Raw genomic sequence first — 23,810 nt, 5'->3', positions numbered from 1 at the left:
AGCAGGCAGTCATGGTGGAAGGGACAGATGAGAGCTGGCATCTCGGGTTGCAAGCAGTAAGCAGAGAGAACAAAATGGGAACGGCACATGACTTTAGAAACCTTAAAGCCCACCCCTAGTGACATGCTTCCTCCAGGAAGACCGCACACCCTAGTCCTACTCAAACAGTACAGCGAACTGGGGACTAACTATTCAAAAGCCTTTGAGGGTTGAGGAGTATGAATCATTCAAATCACCACACACAGTCTAGTCTGTTGGTTTTACTCAGATTTCTCTTTTTACATGGACCAGCTAATTTACGTGGGGTGGATTTAGTTACATGGGATTTTTATCAGGCGTAGGTTTGTGTGCCTGTATCACAGTCAAGGATATCACAGTGTTGCCAGTTACAGCCACATTCATGCCTTACATACCAGCTAACTGCAGAGGCTGAGGCAGGATCACAAGTTCAAGGTCTGCCTGACTAATAGCAAGTTCAGAGGCAGCAATTTAGCAAGACCCTGTCTCAAATTTAAAATAAAAAAACAAAAATCCTTTTTAAGGGCCATAATCCTTCATGTCGTTGTCTAACAGTGTTTACTTCCACTCCACTTTTCCCTGGAACCCTGGCAGTCATTGATCTAGTTTCCGTTTCTGAAACCTTGTCATTTCAAGTGTTACATATACTGAGGCATATAGCTTGTAACATTTTAAAACTGACTTTTCTTTAACTCAGTGTCATTCCTCAGAGATTTCTTTGTCTTGTTATTTGTGTCCATCATTCATTTGATTGAATAGTATTCGGTGGTGTGCATGTATGCACCACAGTTTAACTGAGTAGTGTTCTGTGGTGTGCATGTATGCACCACAATTTAACCATTTGCTTGTTGATGGACAGCTGAGCTTTTTCCAGTTGGGGCTATTATGAATACATCTGCTATGAAAGTTGATGTGAAGAAAATTGAATTTCTCTGGGACAGATGTCTAACAGTACCCAAATTTAAGTTAAAAAAATTTAAAGTATCGAAAATATTTACTCAGAGAATAGATGTTAAGACTAATCATAAATGTACTCTTCATCTTTTATTTGATCCCAGACACCCTGTTTTAGTTCAAATAAAGTCTGTTTTTATTAAATTATTATGTGACATTGTTTTTTGTTGTTGTTTTGTTTGAGATAGGGTCTCACTATGTAGCTCTGGCTGTCTTGGAACTCACTCTGTAGACCAGGCTGGCCTTGAACTCACAGAGATCCACCTGCCTCTGCCTCTGAGTGCTAAAATTAAAGACATGCACCCCCACACCTGGGTAAAATTTGAAAGTAAAGAATTTAGTATTTTTTAAAGGTATTTATGTTACTTTCATTTATGAACTGTCATTTTTCTCTTTTTTTCATGTTGGTGAGGTTGTGTTAGGGTTTATGGTATTTTATTAATGCATATCTGAAAAGTGTTTTCTGAGTAGCATTTTAATTGGATGTTTCTTAAATTTTTACTGAATTGATCTTGTTTTGTGTCACATTTTAAATCATTTTCCTTGTTCTTTCAAGATATGCCGTGATAGCATTTGGATGTGCCAGCTGTCCCAAATTAACCTGTGGGCGAGAAGGCTGTGGGACAGAGTTTTGCTACCACTGTAAACAGATCTGGCATCCAAACCAGACCTGTGATGCTGCTCGACAGGAGAGAGCCCAGAGTTTACGCTTAAGAACGATACGTTCTTCATCCATTAGTTACAGCCAGGAGTCTGGAGCAGCAGGTAGTATGTCTGTTTTTATTTAGTGTGTGTGTGTGTGTGCGTGCGTGCGTGCGTGCGTGCGTGCGTGCGTGCGTGTGTGTGTGTGTGTGTGTGTGTGTGTTGTGTGTGTAGGTGGGGAAAGCGTGGAGATGAGAGGATAGCATAGAGTATTGGTCCTCACCTTTGGTTGTCTGAGACAGGTGTCTTGTTTTTCTCTGCTGTGTACGTCAGGCTAGTGGGCCTGTGAACTTGCAGGAATTCCCACCCTTGCCTTCTGTCTCAGCACAGGAGCACTGGGATCGCAGGTGTGTGCACTTCTGTGTCTGTGTATAGAGATTGCTTGGTGATTTTAACATAAAGAATATTCAGTTACCATTAATTACCTCATTTTCCCTTGTTTCTGTCCTAGAAACCTTATTCTTGATGTATTTTTGTTTAATAAATCCAGAAAGTGGTTCTGAGATTGGGAAGATTTTATTGTCAGTGACAGCAGAGAAAGAAAGCTGCCTGACTCTTTGTGTACTAGACCCTGGATACAGTCTGCACCTATTCCTCCTAAATGCATGGCACACAGAACTTGTAAATACACTTAATAAAATAGTAATTTGGAGTGGAACAATTTACAATTATTTCTGTTTGTATAAAGACCACACAAAAGTTTAATCTTTTAAGTATTTTGTGAAATTTAAAACATTTCAGATAAAAATCATACTTTACTTGGGAAGACACACAGAACTTCAGTGTGTCTTTGGGAAGAAAATTAAAAATTACCTAGGGATCTGTTTGTAAAGCATACATCTCATAAATCGCAAAATAAAAATTAAATTTTTTTTTTTTAAAAATCTCAGATTTCTTAATGTTCTTTGAATGGTAAAAAAAAAGTCACTATTTCCTATTAACAGAATTTTCTTTGTTCATTGGAATTTTAATCCCTAGAAAACATTTTTGTCTTGATAATTACAACAGAAAAATTTCAAAAATATAGAAATTGGTGTAAAAAAAGCGAGACTGTCATGTACTTTATCCTGCTGGAGAAAAAGTCTTTTAAGCTTTAATATGGGTTTAATAATTTATATAATATACTTGGGTTTTCATTCCTATTTGCTTAATGGCTTGTTTCTATCTCCTCTCCTGAAGATTTGGGGAGAATGCAAAGATATTAGCAGTAATTGTGATAATTCAGTTAAGGATCCAGAAGGATTTTTTTAGCGAGGACCTGTTCCTGAAGAGTTAGCAGTAGCCATTGGATGTTCCCTTGAAGAGTGGAGGAGGTATTTTTGGTCACGGTGCACAGGCATGTAGGGTAATAGAGAGGACTCCAGAACCAGATTTGGAATCCAGAATCTGGACTGAATTTAAGGTCCAGACTCTCCTCTTCCTCTGTGTGACCTGAGCAAGGCGCTTCTCTCATCTTCAAAATGAAGACAGTACAATGCTTATGTCTGTAGGGTTGCAATATTTCTGCCTCATACATGTTCTTATAATGTTAGATATGGAAACACCACAGAAATCTGCTAGAGATTTGGGTTTGTGTGAACCAGCATTAAATCAAAAAGAACACTGAAGTGGCTTTTGTTACTATTTAAATGAGCATTACAACTTAGTTATCTAAACAAATATTGAGCTTCCTCCAAGTAGTCACCATGGGAGAGTGTATGTAGCCATGTTATACTGGAATGCCTTGCTGGCATAACTAGCAATTTCTGCAAAGGTAGTATCAGTTTGACTTCCATTTGGTTATCTTTTAAGATAACCAAAAGTTCTTTTATAGCTAAATAAAATTAATGACATCATGCCATGTAAATCAGGGATTGGGGTTCAGGTATGTATGCAGCTTTCTGATGTTGTGCCATGCATTGTTGTCTAGTTCACACTCTAGAACTATGCAATTGATTTGCCCCACCCTCAAAAAAGTCTAAAAATCATTTCATAATATTTTATTAAGTTTACAATTTTTATGTTTGCTGCTTCTTAAGCAGATAGGATTAGTATTTCTTTTTGGTGTGTACATCAAAAAGTTTTAGGTATAAAAGCTAACCTTTTCTTGTCTACCTTATGTTTAAAATTTGTAATGCAAATGTTATAGTCTTTGGGTCATTTAAATCATAATTTATAAATACTTTTACATTTTATATTCTAGAAATAATCATTTCTCTTTGTCTTTGACTGCTTAGAGCTGTTGGTTTGCTCAAAATAGCTTGAATTGTTAAAACACAATTAATTATTAATAAAATTAATGTGAGCCTTACTAATTCTTAGTTATAAACAACTTTAGCCTTTCAAAAAACACTAAGGATGGTGCGGCGTTGGTGGTATAGTGGTGAGCATAGCTGCCTTCCAAAAAACACTAAGGAAACTTGAATTCATTGATAAAGCAGTTAAAAACTGAGCATAAAACTTGCAGAAATGAAAATAGAATATTAGCTTAATGTTTATAAAATAATAACATAAGCAAATACTTAAACTCAGTGATTAGCATTGTAAATACATTTTCTAAAAGTTACATATAGATAGACAATGTAACTGGCTAATAGTAACCGTTAGATAGCTGTAGGCTGTTATTTAAAGAGCAGCTAGAATTCTGAGTGGTGGTATGACTCTTATTCTTTGTTAATACCTAAGGTTATCTACCATGATATTTTTAACTTGGCATTGTTGTGCATTTTGTAGCACATTAGTATACATGCAGTTGCACCAACAACTCTTGAATGATGAACAGAAAAGATGGAGACTGCTTATTAGCAGTCATGAGGATAAGAATGGTTACATTTATTCTAAAGCTATTCTCTATGATCTATAGTGTTCTTAGTTGATGTTATTATAATAGAAAAGGGAGTGTTTGTGTACAGTGCCTTAGGTGACTATGAAGTGGTCACTCCCTAATGGTGCCTCTTCAGTAAAGGGCAGCATACAGGAGTCTGAATTCCTCTGTTATTATTCTTGGTTCTCATTGCTTTGCTACCATGTTTGAAAATGGTTATAACCTGAAAATTTAGTACAAAGTATATTTCCTAAAAGGAAAGAAAAAATTGTTTTCTATACTAAAAGCAGCAGGCTAAAATTGCCATTTGCTGAATGTAATTGCAAAAATTTGTTTGGGAGTGTTACAGCTGCTAATCTGGAAACCATTTCTACACACTTTAAATTTTCTTGTCTGTGTTCCTTATAGCTGATGATATAAAGCCGTGCCCACGATGTGCTGCTTATATAATAAAGATGAATGATGGGAGCTGCAATCATATGACATGTGCTGTCTGTGGTTGTGAGTTTTGTTGGTTGTGCATGAAAGAAATATCCGATTTACATTATCTAAGGTAAGCTTATGGAGAGAACTATTTATGAATAGACTTTACATTGTATATCAGAGTTTTTGTTCTGAAAACAGTATGTCTTAGTTGGGCTTTTATTGCTGTAAAGAGATACCATGACCACTGCAACTCTTATAAAGAAAACATTTAATTGGGGTGGCTCACTTAGAGTTTCAGAGGTTTCTGTTATCCTCGGGATGAGGAGAATGATGGCCTTCAGGCAGATGTGGTGCTGGAGCTGAGAGGGCTACATCTGGCAGGCAACAGGAAGTCGACTGTCACACTGAGGGAAGCTTGAGCAAAAGAGACCTCAAAGCCCACCCCCACAGTGACACACTTCCTCCAACAAGACCACACCTACTCCAACAAGGTCACACCTTTTAAAAGTGCCACTCCCTTTGGGGGCCATTTTCTTTCAAACTGCCACATTCCACTGACCCCCAAAGGCTTGTAGCCATATCGTATTGCAAAAATACATTCAGTCCAACTTCCAAAGTCCCCATAGTCTATAATAGTCCCAAACTTGTTTCGAAGTCCAAAGTCTCTTCTGAGACTCATGCAGTCTCTTAACTGCAATCCCCTGTAAAATTGAAATAAAAAAGCAGATCACATACTTCCAACATACAGTGGCACAGGATATACATTACTATTCTAAAACACAGGAAAGGGAGCAAAGCAAGGAAATCCTGGGCCAAAACAACACTGAAAACCAGCTGGGCAAACTTCAAACTCTGCATCTCCGTGTGCCACCACACCCAGCTCTAAACTTTCCTTTAATTCATCTTCACAAGTTGGAAACTTAGCTGGGTAGGATCTTGCCTTGGGGTCACCACTCTCTATATTCCATTTCTTAATCCATTTATCTCCTTGAACATAGGATTTGGCTACATTCCACTCCCAGGTGCTCTTTTTCTCCTCAAAATTTACATTTTGTAATTGACCCTGCTCTCCTTGCCCCTTGACACTATAAATCTTCATTAGAGTTACCACTAAACTAAAACCACACAACAGAGTCGTACTAGGCTGTTTTGAGATTTCTTCTGCCGATTAAATTAATCCAAAACTCTTCACTTTAGCCTCAGATAGACCCTTCGGACAAGGGCAAAAGGCAGTCACTTCCTTCACCAAATATCACAAGAACAATCTCTAGGCAACATACTAAACTTCTCTGAAACCCCTTAAGTGACGCTACCACCCCCCTGACAATTTCAATAACTCTTAACACTTCCACTGTTCTAATAGTATGGCCCATTAAGCAACAATTAAAGCATTCCACTTCTTCCATAACCTAAAGTACCAAAGTCCAAATTCCTCCAGACAAAAACATGGTCAGGCCTGTCACAGCAATACCCTAGTCCCTGGTACCAATTTCTGTCTTAGGGTTTTATTGCTGTGAAGAGACACCATGACTACTGTAACTCTTATAAAGGAAACATTTAACTGGTGTAGCTTGCTTACAGTCTCAGAGGTTCAGTCCATTACCATGAGGACTGGGAGCATGATAGCCTGCAGGCAGACATGGTATTGGAGCTGAGAGTGCTACATCTTATAGGCAACAGGATGTCTACTGACTGTCACACTGAGTGAAACTTGAGACCTCAAAGCCCGCCCCCACAGTGACACACAGACCTCACCTACTCCAACAAGGCCACACCTAATAATGTCACTTCCCTTTGGGGGCTGTTTTCTTTCAAACCACCACACAGTATTAACCTAAGTATTTTTATTCCTGAGGTTTATAAGCTACTTAAAAAGATGGATTGTATTCCTATTTACATAAGTTTAAAAACTACCAAGTTATACTTAAGTAACTTAGATAGGAAATAGAGGTTCCTTTGTTTTTACATTGTTATTGTTGAACTTTAGTGCTAATATTTGCTACTCTATACAATTAATCCAGCTCTTAATTTTCTTATAAATAAATTTTCTCATTTAGGCCCCAACATGAATTTATGATGTAATTACATACTTGTGTGCCTAAAATGGAGATAAAATAAACATTTTATTTTACATCAGTATAGTCTTCAGAAACTGAGGTTTTGAAGGTCATGGAGAACTATAGATAAATTTTAAATCATAACTAGCAATATCTTGTTCATGTAACTTAAAGTTGGGTCTTTAATATTTTGGCTTTTAAATGAACCCAAAATACAAAAAAGGGGTGGTGGTTAAGTATGAGAGACACTCCCTTCTGCAGTTGTTGCTCTGGTGTGTTGTAGTCATCTGTTGTACTGTTTCTGAACAGTCACTGTATAGTTTTCCTCTCAGTCCATCAGGTTGTACTTTCTGGGGGAAGAAACCCTGGAGCCGGAAGAAGAAGATCCTGTGGCAGCTGGGGACCCTTGTCGGCGCTCCGGTCGGGATCGCACTGATAGCCGGCATTGCCATCCCTGCCATGATCATCGGCATCCCTGTGTATGTGGGCCGCAAGGTGAGCTCTTCTCCTAAATGGTTGGCGCGTCTCTTAGAACTCAAGTGGCTTTGCTTTATTTCTAACACAGGAGTTGGTTTTAGTGGGTTTTTTTTTTTTTTGGTTTTTCGAGACAGGGTTTCTCTGTGTAGCTTTGCGCCTGTCCTGGAACTCACTTTGGAGACCAGGCTGGCCTCGAACTCACAGAGATCTGCCTGCCTCTGCCTCACGAGTGCTGGGATTAAAGGCGTGCACTACCACCGCCCAGCTGGTTTTAGTTTTTCATTATGAAAGTTTTAGACTGGGGATGTAATTCTGTTGGTAGACTTTTTTTCATGGAGGAAGTCCTGGATTTGATTCACGTAAACTGGGTGTGGTGTCCCATACCTGGAATTCCAACACTCAGGAGTTCAAAGTCATCTTCCGGATGCAGCAAGTTTGAAGCCAGCCCATATATCTCAAAAAAAAAATAAGTAAACTAACAAAAGTCCCCATTTTACAGTAAACTCTCAGTGCTTGGCAAGCTAATATGTGTGCATAAAAAGCAGCCTTCCTTTAAAACTGTTACAGTCTGCAGTACAGATTCAGTGCCTGGTATAAAGTTTTGAAGGATAATCGACATTGTTCTCTCTTGGGTATATCCTTTTAAAGTTATTTCTGTAAGATCTTCAAGATAGAAATTCATGGCTGAATAATGCGTGCCCTCAAGCAAAGAATAGTTAACCCGTTCTTTAATTCTTTACTCTTCAGTTCAAAGCCTTTCCACCTCCATCATATGCTGCTGTTTATAAGTACAGTTTACAAGTTATAACAGTCGATGTGGTAATCCAGACACTGGCATTTTCTAATCCTGCCATTCTCATCATTAACTAAGCAGTCACCTCTTTGGGAGAGTTATGGGATAACTTATGAAGTACTAGGAAGCCTGTTGCCATCTAAATTAAATTAATTGAATGTCAAGAAATTACATGATCCTAACAGTCAGAACAAAGAGAACAGTTTTTCAGAGGGGAATTAATAGTTGAAAAGCCCAAACTTTAATGGCAGGTGATTTATAAGCCTGCATTAGTCTTTTTTGGGGAGGCAGGGGTGTCTCACTGTATAGTCACTATATAGTCCTGGCTAGCCTGGAACTCACAGAGATTCACCTGCCTCTGCCTCCCAGAGGGAAAGTGTGTTTCACCACACCCAGCCATTGAGTGATCCTAATGTAGCACCACCCTAGGTATTTTAGCTTCTAATCCATGTGGTTAAATAATGAGTTTTACATTTACTTGGTTATGGTGTGTGTGTGTGGACACGTGAGTAGAGATCAAAGGACAGCTGCTGGAATTGGTTTTTTAACCTCTGCTGTGTTGTTCCAGGGTCACACTCTGGCTTGACAGCAAATACTGTTAACCCTCTGAGCCATCCTGCCAGCCTAATACTGTGGTTTAGAAAAGGGATTTGGGTCCAGGTGAATGAATTCAGTGTATGAAGCCATCATAGATTTCAGTCTAGCCAGTCGGACACCCAGTCCTGGAGAAAGCACCGACTGGAGAGGAAGCCGGTGCTGTTGCCACATGACCGCTGTTATTAGACAGTACTTAGGCTGAGTCCAGCTGTCTCCTTTGTGTCCTTTAATTCTGTTTCTGAGCTGTGCTGCTAAACTCAGGGTAAGAGTGATCCTCTTCCATAGACAGCTGCGTTTATTTCATTGACGTGAGTGTTTGCCTGCATGGATACCTGTGTACCATGTGTGCCTGGTGCTTGCAAAGGCCAGAAAACAGCGCTAGGTCATAGAATAGCGGTTCTCAATTTGGGGGCTGTGAATCCTTTATGGTCGAACAATTCTTTCATAGAGGTTGCCTAACACCTTCAGAAAACACAGATATTTACATTGCAGTTCATAACACTATCAAAATTACAGTTATGAAGTAGCAACGAAAATAATTGTATGGTTGGAGGTCACCACAACGTGAAGAACTGTATTAAAGGATCAGAGCATTAGGGAGGTTGAGAACCACTGCTCTAGAGTTACAGACAGTTGTGAGCTGCCATGTAGGTGCTGGGAGTCAGACTCAGTCCTTTGCAAGAGCAGTGGCATGGACCGTTAACTGCTGAGCCATCTCTTCTAGCCCTGAAAATACAGTCTGAAAAACAAAACAAAAAACATTATTTTTTAATTAGTTTTGATAGAAAGGCATATAGCTTCTTGGTAGGTACTTACCTAATTTGTAGGAGGTTCTGTGTTAAATCATAGACAGCACAAAAACAAAACAAAAATTTGTTTGTGACTGGTGAGGAACAGAGATATTTCTGTTGATTGTTTATTTCAGAAGGGTCTTAAGTAAGTAACCCTCTAAACTCAGTGAGTGACGACGGCACAGCATGTGCAAGGGCCTGGGTTTGATTCCCAGCACTAGAGAGAAGACAAGTTATCTCCAGTATGAGAACTGTTGCTCTGACTTTAAAACAACTTGACAAGAAAAGGGGTTTATTTGGGTTAGCTTTCTCATCACAGTTGATCATGGAAGGAGGTCAGGACAGGAACATGGAGGCAGGAACTGAAGCACATTCCTTGGAGGAATACTGTTTATTGCTTTCTTTTCTTATACAGCCCAGGACCACCCACCCACCCAGGGGTGGCACCACCTACAGTGGACTGGGCCCTCCTATATCAATCATTAATCAAGAAAATGCCCACCAGTCAATTTAGTGTGGGCATTTTCTTTTCTTTTCCTTCCTTCCCTTTTTTAAAAAATTTTCCGGGCAGGGTTTCTCTGTGTAGCCCCCTCCTCCATCCTGAAACTCGCTCTGTAGACCAGGCTGGTCTCAAACTCAGACATGCACTTGCTTCGGCCTCCTGAGTGCTGGGATTAAAGGCATGTGCCACCATGCCAGGCTTAGTGTGGGCATTTTCTCTGTTAAGATTCCTTCTTCCCAGATGACTCTTAGCTTGTGTCAAGTTAACAAAAAAGTTAACCAGGACAGAAACTGATTTTAATAATTTTTCATGTAGAATACCAAAAATATTTTTATCAAAAGCAAAACTATTTGCTCAGACACTTAGAAGTAGAAGGAAAAAAGAGAGACTATACACACTGGCAGCGAGTTTATGGAGTCACAGCTGGTGACCCAGTACTCCGGAACTAACGCAGGATGCAGCAGCTACAGGCCGGCCAGTCTGCGGCGCTTTTGTCCAAAGTTGTGAGGGGTGTGTTGTTCCCGGTGTTAGTCACACGCGCACCTAAAAAGGGCGAGTTGATGGAGTCATTCTTTAATTTTCTGTGGTGTTTGCGATCTGCGTTAGCAGGAGAACCTAGTAAATCAAGGAAATGCCTGAAAACTGAGCTTTTGGTTAGACCAAAAGTAAAAAATGCTACAAGAATAACCAGCTAGACATGCCTATAAGCCCAGCATTTGTGAGATAGAGACGCAGGCTCAGAAGATCATCCTTGGCTACATGGTGAGTTGAGGAGAGCCTGAGCTACATGAAGCCAGTTCTTAGCTGAGGTTTGGGGTCTGGGGGACAAATGGCTTAGTGATTAAGAGTACTGCTGCTCTTCCAGAAGAGTTCCCAGTACCAGCAGGCACCCCACAACTGTCTGTAACTCTAATCCCAAGGGATCCGATGCCCTCCTCTTCTGGCCTCCGTGGCCATAGGGCACATACATACATGAGACAAATATACATGTAGGTAAAACACCCATATACATATAATAAATAAAAGTTTTTTAAAAAAACAGAAGAAACTGGAAGGAAAAAAATTAGCAAACAGAAACAGTTAAGTTGAACCAAAAATAATAGGATGATGTGGTCACTGTTACTCCACACGGGGGGGGGGTAAGGATGCCAAAGTTGATAGGCTTGTGGTGTACATCTCAGTACTTTGGGGGCCAGCCTGGACTGTATATCAATCACAAGGTCCTGTCTCCAAGAAAAGGAAAGGAAGAAGGGGGGTGGGAGCAAAAGTTGATTGATGGAGGATGTGTTTCCCTCGGCAGCCTGTCCTCACAGATCTACCCTGCGTATGTGTAGGCTTGGCTTTGCTCTGCCGCAGGACTGTGTCCAGGAATGGCCTGGAAAGGAGCTGCAGGAAAAAGAAAGTGGAAAGGACCTAGCATCTTACTGTAGAGACTGACTGACTGCCTGTGTGGTTTGGAGGCTGCTCACAGGATGTCGTGAAACAGATGGGAAAATACCCTTCTTTAGTGTGCCTCTTGCAGGGCCCAAGAACAAAGCTACTAAACTATTTCCCAGTTTCATGTAATAAGTCACAGGCTATTCCTATGGCAATAATTGTATTTATTAATGTGGACTGTGCAATGATGCTAAGTAGATTTAACTCCTATTCTCTGGTAACCATTATTTTTCTTTGTCTTTACCTTTTTAAACTGTAAATAAGTAGATAGGATTTGGGGTCATCTGTTAATAATTTTCTGTCATAACAAGGTGTCTGGAAAAAAAGTTTTACTTAAGTGATAATTGTTTCATACAGTGCCTTTCTTTTTAAACTCAACTTTTAGGAGTAAAAATGATTGTGGCACCCTCTCCTGGGGGCTGGTGCAAAGGAATCTTACTTAGAAAGAAACCTGTGGAACTCTAGTATTGTTTTTGAGACAGAGTCTCACGGTGTGGGCCAGCTTTGAACTAGCAGTGTACACAAGGGTGATGGTGAACTTCTGACACAGAGTGAATCTCCTGAGCCACTGCCGCCCGCCTCCTGTGAGCAGGTCCTTAGTAAGGAGCGAGGTGTGATGCTGCAGTTACCTTGAAGTAGGGCATTTGACTGAAGTTGTGTGAGAAGTGACTTTAGCTTTCTTGTGTGTAAAAGACTATTTCATTTAAACTAAATATACAATGTTTTTCTTCTCTAAATTTCCATTCCCTTTTAAATTTAAGATTCATAATCGCTATGAAGGCAAAGATGTTTCAAAACACAAGCGGAATCTGGCCATAGCAGGTGGTGTAACACTGTCTGTAATTGTATCTCCGGTGGTGGCTGCAGTGACTGTAGGTAAGAGCATGCTTTAAAACATTACCTCAGATCTTGAGAAGTTGACAGAAGAGGGATTTCTAACTAGTATGTTGCTATGAGGATTACTTTTAACATGAAGGGTGGTTTAAGTACAACTTAGAGGAGGTTTCACAGTAACTTCATTAAAAGTGCTGTAGACTCCAGAACTTAGTTTTAGGGCCAGGGCTCTAGCCCAGTGGTACAGCACATGCCTCAGGCACACATATAAAGCCTTTAGGTTCAATCCCCATGAATCTATTGTTAGGATAGCTGGTGGATAGCCCTTCCTTCTACTAGAGTTCAGAGACTTGCACTTAAAAAGTTCACAGAATCTGTCTTTCCCTCTGTTACTTGAAGCCCACCGGGGAGTCCTGCATTTGCTGTGTGCCAACCTTTGCTGTGTTCCTTAGAACCCTGTGCACCTTCTCCTGAAAAGACCTACACCTCATAGTCTGTGATTCAGGTTTTGGTTTCTAATATGCAGTTTCATTAATTCCCTTTTAGGCATTGGTGTTCCCATTATGTTAGCTTATGTTTATGGCGTTGTTCCAATTTCCCTCTGCCGAAGTGGGGGTTGTGGAGTCTCAGCAGGCAATGGGAAAGGAGTGAGGATTGAGTTTGATGATGAGAACGACATAAATGTTGGTGGAACTAATACGGCTATGGGTAAGTCCTCTGAACAGAGGAGGAAATGTGTTTGTTCCCACGGCCTTCCTTTATCTAGGCCTCATGACACAAACACTGGCTCACACACTCTCCCTCCCTCTTCCCTTTCCTCTCTGAGACAGGGTCTCACTGTGTAGCCTTGGCTGGCCTGAACTTTGGTGTGTAGACCAGGCTTGCTCTGCCTCAGATGTGCTGGCATTAGAGGTGCATGCCTGACGGCCTGTGGTTTTCATCCAGAAGCATAGCTGTGAAAGGACCTGTGAAGGGCATGTGTGAGAGAGGATGGAGTGATTCTGGGTGCTTAACTCTTACTGAGAATACATTTGGGACTAATGAGAACCTTTTCATACAGTGTTTTGCTTGATACATGATAAACTAGTATGAAAAGGATGTAAAGAGTAATGCAGTTAAGAGAATTGCAAATGGTCAATAAACCAAAAATGTCTTCTGTATCATTCAAAGAAATACAAATTAGAACTGTAGTGGGCAGAAATATTGAAGAATAAAGGCTCTACACACTGCCGGGAGAAATGTTAGTTGGCCAGCTTGCTTGTTCTGTATCCAGCAGTTTTTGTCACATGTGTTTGTCTTTGTAAATCTCTAAGAATGAAGCCCTTTTGTACCCCTGTGCAGCTCTACAGTGTTTCAGCCAGGTCATCAGAACCCTGTCACTTTTCTTTTGTGTACCTTCTCTTGAAGACTCTTGATTGTCTCCATGGGGAGCAAGGTGTCCAGTCCTTATTCTCATATTCTGCCCTTCCCATCCTGTCTTATACCACCTTTCCTTGAAGAGGACAGTTAATACTCAGAGCTCTTTCTGGGCTTTTACACCTGTAGTCATCTCTGTCTGAAATCCTCTTCTTTGGAATAGTTGTATGGCTCACCTGTTCAGGCCTTTGAGTCTTACAGAGTGACCTTATGAGAGGCCTTCCCTGGTCATGCTGTGAAGCAGTGTGCAGAGATGACACCCAGGCACTGCCCTCACTCCCCCAACTTCCCCTCGGCTGGATTTCCTCATCGCTTTGGTCACGTGATTGGATATGTACTAGGAACTCAGATACTGCCATAAATACGTGCATTCCTCAGTAGAATTAGAATATAGTCATAACACATCTTGTGATAGTTTATAGACAATTAGAAGTGTGAACTGTATCTAGAAATCAACTTTTGTCCGAATCTCATTGATCTAGAGAATAGGATCTCTCACTGGAACCTAGTGCTGGCAAGGAAGGCCTTTTGAATCATTTGTTCATTTAAAATTCCTAAATCTTTTGGACTTAGCAACAGCAACAACAAACAGTGACCATTTTAAATTTAGAGCCAGTCTCAGACTGAGCTGTACCCCTGCAGTAGCTCTCTGTGCCTGACCGTGAGTGTGGGTTGTACTCTGTGTCAGTCTCAGACTGAGCTGTACCCCTGCAGTAGCTCTCTGTGCCTGACCGTGAGTGTGGGTTGTACTCTGTGTCAGTCTCAGACTGAGCTGTACCCCTGCAGTAGCTCTCTGGGCCTGACCGTGAGTGTGGGTTGTACTCTGTGTCAGTCTCAGACTGAGCTGTACCCCTGCAGTAGCTCTCTGTGCCCGACTGTGAGTGTGGGTTGTACTCTGTGTCATCTGCTATCCTTTCTGAAATCACGTAGGAGTTTACGGCAGGAAAATGAGTAATCATTCTTCTTCATTTCTTGAATTACTTTACATCTAGATACAACATCAGTAGCAGAAGCAAGGCACAACCCCAGCATAGGAGAAGGGAGTGTTGGTGGTCTGACTGGCAGTTTGAGTGCAAGCGGAAGCCACATGGATCGAATAGGCACCATCAGAGACAACCTGAGTGAGACAGCCAGCACCATGGCACTGGCTGGAGCTAGTATAACAGGAAGTCTGTCGGGAAGTGCCATGGTCAATTGTTTCAACAGGTAAGAAGTAGCTGTTTGCTTTGTTTTGTTAAATACAAGACATAAATTAGATGAAAAATCTGAATACAAAGCATGATAATTATCCTAAGGTTAAAAAGTACTGTGTTTGGTACTTACGTTGGAATAAAAGGTAAGTCCTGAGAACTACCGTTGCACTTGATGAAGTTGATCTGATAAGTGAGTGCTGGAGCTGCGTTTGTGAACACTGAAGGAAAGGCCACACTTAGCCTAGACCGTTTCTGTGGTGACAGCTGGATGTTAGGAGTGGGAACAAGTGGAGTCAGGATACCCCAGACGGATGAAGCGGGACTGGAATAGTCTGCCTGCTGCATCCTAAAGTGATAATGGTCAGCTCTCACCAAGTCCTTTATTGATACCATGGAGATAAGGAGGAGAAATTAACATTGATCTTACCGTGGTTGGCTTGCTTCTCTATTCACTGTTATGTTTATTAGCTTTTTTATGTGGAGGAAGGTAGACAAATTAAAAGTCGTATTTATCTTATTTTAGGTAGGTAATAGTTGGACAGAAGCTAAGTTGTAGTGGTATATGTTGTTACCTCTCATTACAGAATCAAATGTGGGCTGAAGTTGTTTATTAGCACCCTTTCAGTATAGGATTTCTTTTCATTATTTGAGATAGACTGTGATTTGTACTCTGTGTCATCTACTGTCCTTTCTGAAATCACGTAGGAGTTTAAGGCAGGAAAATGAGTAATCATTCTTCTTCATTTCTTGAATTACTTTACATCTAGATACAACATCAGTAGCAGAAGCAAGGCACAACCCCAGCATAGGAGAAGGGAGTGTTGGTGGTGTGACTGGCAGTTTGAGTACAAGCGGAAGCCCTGGTGTAGCACTGGCTAGCCTAAAACTTACCATATAGGCCAGGCTAGCCTCAAACTCACAGTGACCAGCCTGCTTCTGTCTCTTGTGTGCTGAGATTAAAGGCATTTGCCACTACACCCAGTTAATAGAGGATTTTCTGTTTATTAATTGATCTATTATGTTTATTGATTAATATATTTTGACTTTGTAGTTTGTACTGAAACATGACAAAGGACTTCATTCCTAGTGAAAATATACTGGAGGTCTTTAAATTCAGATCTGTTTTATTTTGTTTTTCCTTTTGGTAGTATTCTCTTGATCTCTCTTTGATGTTGTTTAGTACACCACAGTATAATCTGAATAATCAAATAAGTGGGAACTGAAAAGCTAGTGTCCACAATTTCGATATGTATTGTGATTGCTGAACTATACATGACTGGAGTTGATGTGGTACCTCCTCTTCAAGGTTGGAGGTGCAAGCAGATGTCCAGAAGGAGCGGCACAGTCTCAGTGGGGAGTCCGGCACAGTGAGCCTGGGGACAGTGAGTGACAGTGCCAGCACCAGAGCAATGGCGGGCTCCATCCTGAACTCCTACCTCCCTCTGGACAGGTAAAAGGAGGTGCTGGTGAGCCTTTAGAGGGAACTGTCTCTCCCACTGGGCAGGTCTCCAAGAAAACAGTGAGGTGTTCAAAGGAGGCAAACCTTTCTGTCTGGGTAGAAAGTACATCTGTGCTTGCTAAGTGCTGGGGAGAGGGAGAACGGGCACTGACTTGTAAGTAATGTAGGTTTGGAGTTGGTAAATAGTGAAAAGTGTTCTGAAGTTAGGTCATGGTTCTGGTCGTGCCCAGAACAAAAAGCAACACTACTATTTTTTTCTTTTTTGTTTTTCTGGGTGTTTTTTTTTTGTTTTGTTTTTTTTTTTTGAGACAGGGTTTCTCTGTAGCTTTGGAGCCTTTCCTGGAACTCACTCTGTAGCCCAGGCTGGCCTCGAATTCACAGAGATCTGCCCCCACTACTCTTAAAACTTGAAGCCTTAAGGGGCTGGAGAGAAGGCTCAGCAGCTGAGTACTTGTTCCAGGTCTAGAAGGCCGGGTTCAGCTCTGCACCCACATCTCCTGGAACTCCAGTTTCTGGGCATCTGATGCCCTCTTCTGGCCTCTGTTGGCACCTGCTCACACATACACTCAGGTACAAACAAATACACATAAAATAATAAATCTTTTTTAAAAAGTGAAACATTAAGACAGTCTTTTTGGGCTGTTCATGACAGTGAACGCCTTTAATCTCAACACTTGGGAGGCAGAGGCAAGCAGATCTCTGAGTTCAAGGCCAGCCTTGTTTACATAGTGAGGTTAGCCAGCGCTGCATATAAAAAAACAAAAACAAAAACAGGAACAAAGACAGGCCTTTTTTGTTTGTTTTGGTTTTTTTTCCAGACAGGGTTTCTCTGTGTAGTCCTGGCGGTCCTGGATCTTGCTCTGTAGCCCAGGCTGGCCTCGAACTCACAGAGATGCGCCTGCCTCTGCCTCCTGAGTGCTGGGATCAAAGGCTGCTCCACCACCGCCGCCACCTGGCTAAAGACAGCCCTCATCTGTGTTAGTAGAGTAGCCTGCCCGGGGACGTTCCAGAAGCTTCTTAGGAGGCTTTGGTACTTCATAGGAAAGCCCCCCCTCCGCCCTCGTCCGACCAGAACCAAGCGAAGCCAGAGCAGTTTCATGTTTGTCTGTCTCCTTGCAGAGAAGGGAACAGCATGGAGGTGCAAGTGGACATCGAGTCTAAGCCGCTCAAGTTCCGGCACCACAGCGGCAGCAGCAGCGTGGAGGACGGCGGTGCTGCCCGGGGCCACAGCGGAGCGCCGGCCGGTGGACTGCCCGAAGGGAAGGCTGGTGCCGCCAAGTGGTCCAAAGAAGCTGCCGCAGGGAAAAAATCAAAAGGTGGGAAAGTGAGGAAAAAGGGGAACATGAAGATCAACGAGACCAGAGAGGACATGGATGCGCAGTTGCTGGAGCAGCAGAGCACGAACTCGAGTGAATTTGAGGCGCCGTCCCTCAGTGACAGTATGCCGTCTGTAGCCGACTCCCACTCTAGTCATTTTTCCGAATTTAGCTGTTCAGACTTGGAAAGCATGAGAACATCGTGTAGTCACGGTTCCACGGATTGTCACGCCCGCTTTGCGACTGTGAACACCCTTCCTGAGGTGGAAAATGACCGTCTGGAGAATTCACCCCATCAGTGCGGCAGTTCTCTGCTTTCCAAAACTGCTTCCTGTTCAGAAGGCCCGCAGCCAAATCGTGTGGAAGAGCTCGGCACCGGCAGAAGCGGGGTGAAGCCGAGTGGGGATCTGTGCTTTGGCGATGCACTGAAAGAAACAAATAACAACCACCCACAGCAGACAGTGGACCTGAAAGTTGCCGTTCAGACTGAGATTTAGGCCCATAATGCTGCAGAGTAATAACCACTGAACAGCCTTGTTTGGGGCTGGTTGAGCCGTGTGCGACTGTTAGGGTTAAGTTACCAGCAAAAGCCAGGTTTCATAATCATAATGCAAATACATTTTGTATGTTCAGCAAAGCATTGTGTTTCATGTGGATATTAATTACCAAATTATGAAATGAAGGCTTTAAAAGTGCATTATTAGGAGAATCATAACTTAAGCAAAAGGCATGTTTTGTGTTCTTGTCACAGAACACTGCTGATGCACACACCTGTGTATTTAGGTAGAAGTTGGCTTCATTATAATCAGACGCTCCTCACGCTGTTCTACTGCATTCTTAGGAAAATGGAGGCTTGGGGTGAGTGGTTAGTGACATTTTATTGAAACCACTAAGGATGGTGTGTGGAGGAACTCGGCAGGTTACTCGGTGTGTGATGCTCTTCGTCACGTTTCTCTTCTAGCTGAGCTTCCGTTTCCTTGTTTCTTCACATGCAGTGTGGAGACAAAGCTTCATGCAGCCCGTTGTAACCATTGGATACTTAGACACTTGAGCAAGATTGTAGCAGTTTTTGCACAACTTTGAAGTAGAAATACTTGGTACTGTTACATAGCTCATCTGTTCTTGATGCCGTTTTAGAAGAAAAAGGTAAAAGTAGGTAATTAAGTATACTGACCACAACAACCACGACATAAAACTACAAAGTGAAATCCCATTAGGATACAATACCACAAAAGTCACCTTCACTGAGGGGAGTTAGTGCCCTTTGACTCCTGGTGCCTTTGGGAGAGACTGGGTTTTACAAGCCTAGTTATTCGAGGATTTTGCTATATCATTTCCCATAATGTCTTCTCTAGTCACCTTGGATTATATAGAAAAATACAGGAAATAGATAAACGTGAATGTGATTATTAACTATGCTGAAAAAGTATTCGCCTACCAAAGACACACTCAGGCTTTAGTAAATTTAATGTTACATAACCTCAATTTTTAACATGCCTATCTTTTCGAACCATGAAATCAAAGCAATGCAGAGCTTGCACCAAGCTTCTACAAAAGGTCTATGGCTTTGTTTCCTTTGGCTTTTGTTTATGGAGGATGCTCAGCTGACACAAGCAGAAGCTGGCCACAACACTGCCTGGACTACCCCCTTCCCACGGGACTGCCAGCAGACTGACCTCCCAGCACTCCCATGCTCCACCTTAGGTGGTGCTTTGAAGTATTGCCATGATGGTGCTACTGAGCATTTTCTTTTGATAAAGGAAAATGTCCCGGGCTGCAGTCTTTCCCCGTCGTTTTCCTCACTGCGTCCATTAACTCGCTTATATAACACTAGTGCCGGTTATTTTATTTGATAATGCTTATTATGGTATTTGTACATTTGTTTGCATTCCAGTTTTGTTCAATAATGAGTGTGTAAACAGCATACATGAAATAAATGTAAATACTAATGAATTTGGTGCGTGCACAGAAATTTTTACAAGAACAAATACTCATTTGGTGTATTAGTGGGCGTTTTCTAGAGGGACAGAACTGATAAAGTGAATATGTATGTGAAAAGGAGATTTACTGTGGCCTACAGGCTGTGATTCAGCTAGTCCAACAATGGCTCTCTACCAACAGAAAGCCCAAGAATCTAGTAGCTGTTCAGTCCATGAGGCTGGATGTCTCAGCAGTTCTTCAGGATATACCAGAGAAGCAGGCTCTAATGCCAGTAAAGGAAAGGACTTCACTTCTGCAAAGGGCAAAAGCTTCCTTCTTCATGTCCTTTATATAGACTGCCGGCAGCTGGTGTGGCCAGATTAAAGGTGGATCTCTCAGAAGATCCAGATTAAGAGTGGGTCTTCCCATTTCAAATAACTTAATTAAGAATAACCCCTCACAAATGTTTCAATGCTTGGGTTTTAAATGAATTCCAGATGTAGTCAAGTTGACGACCAAGGATAGCCATCACATTTGCTATATAGCAAAATTCATCAACATTACAAGCCATTGAGATGATTCTGGTCTCAACCCAAAAGAAAATATTTGCCGAACTTTTCAACCAACAGCATTAGAAACCAACCTTTTTCTCCGTATCAGATTCCCACCTTTACCCCAGGGGAAAAAAAAAAACCTTTTTCTCCGTATCAGATTCCCACCTTTACCCCAGGGGAAAAAAAAATGATTTTATGAGTGAACTGAGGCCAGGTGTGGTGTTGTCCTAGAGGCAGAAGCAGGAAGATCTCTAAGTTCAAGTCCAGCCTTGAACATAGTGAGCTCTAGCCCAGGGTTACTCATTGATACCCCGTCTCCAGAAATGAAAACAGTGAGTTGGAAGCTAAGGATGGGTCTCGGCTGTAGAACACTGGCCTAGCATGCTTGAGGCAATGGACCTGATGTCTGACACGACCTTCACCCCACCCCAACAAAGGATTTGTTGAATTTGATCTGAGCAAAGAGACCTCTTGTTGAGTTGTAGAATAGATTGTCACTGTAAAGTCCCATTGTAGGAAATGAACCCAGAACTTTTAAATTCTCACTAATGGTTATGAAGTCTTTTATAACCTTTATTTAGCCTAATCTCTGTGAATACGTCGACATTTCTACAGAAGTCTAAAAGTTAAGAATGAATGGGAAAGCCAGATATCTTTTAAGGAATACAGCAAAAGTGTCGTGTGAGACGCCAGTGTGCCCATCGGTCTTGCCACTCCTCTGGCGGAGCCTCTACTAGTTAGTTGTCTTGTTGCTGGGACAAGCCCCCTGACAAAAGTAATTTAAGGCAGCTCCAGAGTGCCGCCTCCTGGCGGGAAAGTCCTGGTGGCCAGAGCTTGAGGCGGCTGGTCACATTTCCTCACAGGAGAGGCAGGTGATGAGTGCTGCCGCTCAGCTTGTTATTAATCCCACTGGCAAGAAGAAGACCACTGCCACAATTTAAAGCCAGATTTGAACCAAGCTTTAATTAAATACTGGCCAGGTGGATGGACTGGCCAGAGCATTCCAGGGTTCCCAGGAAATGGTGACAAGTCACATTTGCCAAGGCTTATAAAGGCAAACCCCATAAGGTTGTGCATTTCCCATCAGGTCCAGAGGCATGCATATCCTGACGTATTTCCTACCTGTGAACCTCCCCTTCTACATCTAGTCATGTACATACGTCCTGACATACTTCCTCCCACCTACATATTCAAGCCTGTCTTGTGCAGATGGGTCAAACAAACAGGACACCCAAGAACTTAGTCCTTTCCTTTTTTAATTTCATGTGCCTTGGTGTTTTGTCAGCATTCATGTCTGTGTGAGGGTGTCGGATCCCCTGGAACTGTAGTTTAAGACAGTTGTGAACTGCCATGGGTGCTGAGAATTGAACCTGGGTCCTCTGGAAGAGCAGCCAGTCCCCTTAGCCACTGAGCCATCTCTCTAGCCCAGGAACTTACTCTTCTTAACTGTCTTAACTGCAGACAGAACTCTTAACCTGTGAGGTGTGTTTTCCCATTTTGGTCTCACCCTTCCTTTCTCCCTTTTCATTCCTGGCCCCCAGCCCAGGGAAGATCCATAGTGAAGGTGGGTTCACACTGGTTATCCTCGTCTAGATAATCCCTCACAGTATCCCCAGAAGCCTGTCTCTTGGGAGAATCTAGATTGTCTAACTGACATTGTTAACCATTACACTCAAGCTCATCTTGACAATAACCCAGACCTTGCAGGGATAGCTTCAAAAGTGCCTTTGTCTGCAGGCCCAGACTTGGATTAATTCATGTAGGACAGTTAAATTAAGGACCAAGTCAGATTCCTCTGGAGTTTAAGTGAAAACCAGCCCCCATTCACTGAAATAGTTTATGTGATTTTATTATTTTGTGTAGTGGAGTGTTTTGTCTGTGTACCATGTTCATATAGCGCCCTCAGGCCGGAAGAGGGTGTCACATCCCTTGGGACTGGAGTTACAGTTGAATCAAGTTTCCATTTATGTAAGAGCTGAGTTGCTGCTTTTAAGTCTGTTTCCTGGAGCCTGACCTGCCCTAACCTATGACCTTGACTTATTTTTGAGGACATCCTGGCCCTCCTTAGCTCCCCTAATCACCCTCCTTACATGGCAACCACATGGTGAGTTTTTTTGGGTTTTGGTTGGTTGGTTTGGGGTTTGTTTCGTTTTGTTTTTTTGTTTTGTTTTGAGACTTTTCTGTATTTCCTTATCGCTCCATTGTCTCTCTTCTGCAAACCTGCTTTGCAAATACTCATGATTTTACTTCTTAAAAGGGGCCCAAGAAATGGACCTGGGCTGTTCTCTTTAGCCCAACTTGGAAGGCAGTCTGCTGGACAGCTCTTGTGTGCACCCCAGTAAAATCAACCTTGCTTCAAATTTGGCTCAAGATTGTGGTAGTGATCTTACCACTCCCTGGCTCATAATTTACCAGTCTTATTTGTGCTGGAAATTGGAATAATTTAGAAATATCTAAAACTTAACATCGTTTATTAACTAGTTAGAGACTTAGATCACTAAAGGTTAAAGTTTATGTTAAAAGCTGTCATTTAATTCCTACATGACAGCCGGGTGGTGGTGGCTCACGCCTTTAATCCCAGCACTTGGGAGGCAGAGGCAGGTGGATTTCGGTGAGTTCGAGGCCAGCCTGATCTACAGAGCAAGTCCTAGGACAGGCACCAAAACTACACAGAGAAACTTTGTCTCAAAAAAAAAAAAATTCCTACATGACATGATCAAAATAAGAAATCTTGCCCCATGGATTATTTGGCCTTTCTCTTTACTCATCTATTCATGTATGTGGTTCTTTTATTGCCCTTGTCTTACATATCTCTCATTTAGGTAAATTTCATTGCCAAGAGTTAGTGTTCACATAGTGTTAATCTTGAGTGACAAAAATAGTTTCACTCTGTCCACAGCCATTGGTTCATTGGTAAATAAAACTTAACTTCCAAGTTAAGAAGAACCTGTAGGCAGAAACTGACCCACAAGATCAGTTAGTGGGACGTTTAGAGGTAAACCTTGGAATTGAAGTGGATGTCCTATAGGTAGGCAAGTCTTGTTTTTGTTGAAATGTTTCAGCTATTGTTGGCATTCTACATTTCCACAAACAGCTTAGAATGACTGTCAAGTTCTATCTGTTCTGAGAGAGTCTGCAGCTGTCTGGAATGTCCTCCATATCTTGTTTCCAGGTACTGCTCTGTTCCACAGTATTACCTTTTTAAAATGGCATTTCCTGTTTATAACTAATGCTAGAGAAAAATATCTGATTTTTGAATAATTTTGTTTCTGAGGAATTTCATTCTTTTCATTCTAATAGTTCCTGATTCCTGGAAATAGGCATATAAATTGTGTTTTTATATATATATTTTAAGGTTTATTTATTATGTATACAGAAGAGGGTGCCAGCTCTCATTACAGATGGTTATGAGCCACCATGTGGGTGCTGGGAATTGAACTCAGGACCTCTGGAAGAGCAGTCGGTGCTCTTAACCTCTGAGCCGTATCTCCAGCTCCGTGAATGTTTTTATTTAAAAACCTTTATAGCGGACAGGTGGTGGTGGGTGCACACCTTTAATCC

At 41.8% G+C, this 23,810-nt stretch overlaps 1 protein-coding gene across 2 annotated transcripts in view; it reads left to right on the top strand.

Moving 5' to 3' along the window:
* Rnf19a (ring finger protein 19A, RBR E3 ubiquitin protein ligase) overlaps positions 1-19,728 on the top strand; it is a 45,093-nt gene extending 25,365 nt beyond the window's left edge. For both annotated transcript variants that reach the window (XM_059252990.1, XM_059252991.1), the window contains exons 3-10: positions 1,529-1,737; positions 4,886-5,030; positions 7,293-7,455; positions 12,319-12,433; positions 12,938-13,099; positions 14,800-15,013; positions 16,307-16,450; positions 17,579-19,728. In XM_059252990.1, coding sequence (XP_059108973.1) covers positions 1,529-1,737; positions 4,886-5,030; positions 7,293-7,455; positions 12,319-12,433; positions 12,938-13,099; positions 14,800-15,013; positions 16,307-16,450; positions 17,579-18,272 — 1,846 coding nt within the window. In that variant the 3' untranslated portion in view covers positions 18,273-19,728. The remainder of the gene's footprint in view (positions 1-1,528; positions 1,738-4,885; positions 5,031-7,292; positions 7,456-12,318; positions 12,434-12,937; positions 13,100-14,799; positions 15,014-16,306; positions 16,451-17,578) is intronic.
* The last annotated feature ends 4,082 nt before the right edge of the window (positions 19,729-23,810 follow it).

The sequence above is a fragment of the Peromyscus eremicus genome, unplaced genomic scaffold, assembly GCF_949786415.1.
Source record: "Peromyscus eremicus unplaced genomic scaffold, PerEre_H2_v1 PerEre#2#unplaced_722, whole genome shotgun sequence".
NCBI classification, from domain to species: domain Eukaryota; kingdom Metazoa; phylum Chordata; class Mammalia; order Rodentia; family Cricetidae; genus Peromyscus; species Peromyscus eremicus.
This window is presented reverse-complemented; position numbering and strand designations above follow the sequence as displayed.